Consider the following 4,146-nt stretch of genomic DNA (forward strand, 5'->3'; position numbering starts at 1 on the left):
CCTTCGATATTTATGTCACCCTCAACCTTTCCTTTAGGAAGTGAAACATCAACAGATGGAATTTTGATCTTCCCTCCCTTGACATCAGGACCCTCGAGCGCGACATCTACATCCTGAGATTTTATATTAGGTGCAGAAAGATCTATGGATGGCATGTTTGGTTTTCCACCTTTGCCTTGAGGACCTTCAGTATCTATATGTGGTCTTTTAGATTTTATTTTAGGGAGAGAGATGTTAATAGAGGGCATGTTGAACTTGTTGCTTTTGCCAGTGTGCCCTTCTATTTCCCCCCCTACTTTTCCTTTGGGGAGTGATATGTCAATATCTGGCATTTCAATCTTTCTTCCCTTTGTTTCAGGTCCTTTTAATTTGACATCACCCTCAGGAAAATTTACCTTTGGTAAAGAAATGTCAAATTTTGGCAGTGTTATCTTTCCTCCTCTACATTCAGGCCCTTCAGTGTTTATGTCAATGCCAGTGTCAACTTCTCCCTCTTCTTTACCTTTTGGAAGTGAAATATCAACAGTCGGCATTTTTACAACAGGAAGATCAATGTCAACAGATGGCAAATTGAATTTGCCTCCTTTCCCATTACCTTCAAAGGTAATTTCTGGTCCTTCAACATTTGTATCACCTTGCTTTGATTTAATTTGAGGTAGAGAAACATCAACTGAAGGGATTTGAAAAGGTTCTCCTTTACTTTTTACTTGTATGTCACCCTCTGCTTTTCCTTTTGCTTTTCCCTTTGGAGGAGAGATGTCAAGAGAAGGTCCTTCTAGGACAAGATTTCCCTCAGGCATCTTCATCTTTGGTAGTGAGACATCCAAAGAAGGCATCTGGAATTTTCTTCCTTTGACTTCAGGGCTCTCAATCTTTACCTCTCCCTCTGGTGATTTCATTACAGGAAGAGAGAAGTCAAGGACGTTGAACTTTGCTCCTCCTTTTGCTTTAGATTCAATATCAAATTCTCCTTCTTTGGTGGGCACCTTTGGAAGTGAGATATCAAAAGTTGGGAGCTGGAACTTGCCACCCCCACTGCCACTGAGCTCCACATTGGCCTCAATGTTTGGCTTGGATAGTGAAAAGTCAACACCTGGAAGTTCTGGTCTTTCAAGTTTGATATCAGGGTCAGGTAGCTTTATTTTTGGAGGAGAAATGTCTACAGTGGGCATGCTGAGTTTGCCTCCTTTTACTTCACTTCCTTCTAAAACAACCTCTTTTTCAGATGGCTTCAGTTTTGGTAGGGATATATTACATGAAGGCATTTTAAAATTGCTTCCTTTTCCATCAGTTTCAGCCCCTCCCTTGTCTTTTGACAGAGAAACATCTATTGATGGCAGTTCAATTTTCCCTCCTTTGATATCAGAACCATGTAAATTAGCCTCAGTTTCAGATGTTCCCATCTTAGGGAGTCTGACATCAAGTGAAGGCATTTTGAATCGTCCTTTAGCAGAGGGAGCCTCCATTTCAATTTTGCCCTTTGCCCTTCCCTTTTCAAGAGAAATATCAACAGAGGGTATCTGCATTTCACTTGGTGGTAAATGAAAATTTCCTTCCCCTTCAACATCAGTCACTCCTGCTTTGCCTTTGGGAAGGATCAGGTCCACTTTGGGTAACTTGAATTCCCCTTCCACACCTTGTCCCCTTATGTTTACTTCTCCTGGTTGAGAAATGTCAAAATCAGGCATTTTGAATTTTCCATCACCACCAACATAGTAGTCCATATGGACATCTCCACTGTCTGATTGGACCTTTGGGAGTGAGAGCTCAACAGAAGGTAGAGAGAATTTTCCTTCCACTTCTGGGCACTCAGTGTCCACCGATGATCCCATCTTAGGTAGTGAGATATCAACCTTTGGCATAGAGATCTTGGGCCCTTTAAAAGTGCCCTCGACCTCATCAGGAATTCTCCGTCCGCTGTCTAATTCCAAATCAATATCAGCTACAGAGATGTCACTGGCAGGCATGTTGATTGCAGTCTTCCTAATTCCTTCGTGATCTTTGATCAATATGTCAGTCTTTCCCTTCACTTTAGGCAAAGAAATATCAACAGAGGGAAGACCGATCTGCCCATCTCCTTTGATTTCTACCTCTGGAGGTTTTATGTCAGTATGAGGCATTTTGATGCCTCCAGCTTTTACCTTGATGTCACCATCAATTTCATCTGAATGGTGTGAGAGTCTAACTTTGGGTAGTTTCAACTTTGGCATTCTGACCTTTGCATCTCCTTTGTCTGCATCTACATGAACTTTTCCTTCAGCTGTTTCAGCTCTTCCTTTGATGTCCATTTCAGGAGCTTTGATTTTGGCCGTTCCCTTCACACTGGGCAAAGATGTCTCAGCTTTTCCTGAAGGGAGAGCAAACTCCACATCAGGTAGGCTAACTTTAGATGCTCCCTTCTCCACATCTTTATTAGCAGACAAACTGAACTCCACAGATGGCGGCTGGATGTTTACCCCCGGAGGCTTCAGCTCCACAGATCCAGTTTCCAAAGTAGAGCCTGACTTTGTGTGTTTGCTTGTAGGAAAGGTGATGCCAAACTTGTGTCCTTTTCCTTTGCTTTTCACTTTAGCTCCAGGCATTTCAGATGGGGAAATATTCACTTGTCCTTCAAACCGTCCTGTCTCCACTTTTGCTCCCTTTTGCGGGAACCTTGGAAAACAGTGTTTTAGAGAGGAAAAAAAGAAATAGGAAAGAACATTGTAATATTTCCCCAAAAGATTATATCTAATTTAAAGCACAACATTAAAATAGATATAATTTAATGTTGTGCAATTTAATGTACAACAAGCATTGCATTGTAGTATTATTTGGAACTACCTAAGAGAAAGAAACAAACAAAAAAGGCCAACCTCATCCTCTTCTTTGCCTTCCTCTCAACTGCTGCTCCTCTGGCTTCCTCTACTTCAACTTTTGGACTTTTCCTTTGTTTGAATTTGGGAAGAGAAAACTCTACATCACTCATCTCCAGCCTGGGAGGTGTTCCCTCTACCACCAGCTCCTCTCTTCGCTTCTCTTTTAGCCTTTTCAGACCAAAACGTCCACCTCGTTTCTTCTGAGTCTTGAATGGTTTGGTCCCCTTCACACTCTGAAAGAAACACGTGTGACAAGAGCATCAGTCAACAACATTTAAAGACCTGCATCTATCTGTTGTAACTGATCACTCACAATATATTTTTTCAGCACAATGGCTTTCAGGATTAAAAGTGATTACAATAAATTGATAAAGCCACTTTACCATTTTGCCCATCTTGACTTTGGGACCTTTGACCTCCACACTGGGAACCTTTGGGCGCACGCTGCCATCCGCTCCAGGGATGGTTCGCTTAAGCTGGAAGCTGACCCTATATGGCTCTGCGCACTGAAGGATTTTTAAAGCGTCTTCATACCTCACATTGTCAAAGTAGACTTTGGCACTTAGCAGCTGGTCACCTTCATACAGAAAAACAGTATGAACAATATATTCATGTACATCAGTTTGTGATGTATATTTAGTATAGGATGCATTTAGTGGAAAAAGTAGAAAAAGTAAAAGTGATTTATTAAATAAAGTTTGATTAGAGACACAGTTAAGCATTTTGCAATTTTGCACAATTTTAAAAAGTTTAAATTTGTTCAGAATTGAACAGGAGAAATGAGGCTTTCTTGTCGGAAGTAAGCAAAAAACCCAAAACAAACCAAAACGAAAAAAAAAACAAGCAAACAGCGGCCGACACCTAAGACTGGTGGGTAAGTAAGCGACTAATGCAGAAAACAGAGATTTTTAAATGGGAAACTGTTCTTGAAGTGGTGGAAGCAAAACAGCAAAAGTAAGAGGAAATTCGTGACGATGTTTATGTGAAGCGAAATGTGAAGCGTAGTTTGGATCTTCTTTTGCTGCTGGTTCAGTCAGTATTGTTTGGAGAGAGATAAAAGCTGCAGCTTCAGAATCTAGCACAAAAAGCACAGAAACACAAAGCGCCCGCCGACGCTTCAAAATCAGTGAGCAGTCGGCTTTCAGCCCCGACGGCGTGTCCGTGTCCGTGTCCGTGTCTGCGTACGTGCCGTCGGGTGAAAAGGCGACATCTCACTGATTCAGATCCGTTGGGTTGTGTTTGTGTTTACGTCTTCGTGCAGAATCCGTGTACCTGCTCTCATGTACTGTTT

The 4,146-nt window shown here is 41.7% G+C and overlaps 1 protein-coding gene across 3 annotated transcripts in view; it reads right to left on the reverse strand.

The window, feature by feature from the left end:
* prx (periaxin) overlaps positions 1-4,146 on the reverse strand; it is a 40,954-nt gene that overhangs the window by 16,706 nt on the left and 20,102 nt on the right. For 2 of the 3 annotated variants that reach the window (XM_013913814.1, XM_005745001.2), the window contains exon 1: positions 27-2,073. In XM_013913814.1, the coding sequence (XP_013769268.1) occupies positions 27-1,967 (1,941 nt within the window). In that variant the 5' untranslated portion in view covers positions 1,968-2,073. The other variant, XM_005745002.1, reaches the window with a different exon arrangement.

Source organism: Pundamilia nyererei, unplaced genomic scaffold (genome assembly GCF_000239375.1).
Source record: "Pundamilia nyererei isolate P.nyererei 1_Seehausen unplaced genomic scaffold, PunNye1.0 scaffold00152, whole genome shotgun sequence".
Lineage (NCBI taxonomy): Eukaryota > Metazoa > Chordata > Actinopteri > Cichliformes > Cichlidae > Pundamilia > Pundamilia nyererei.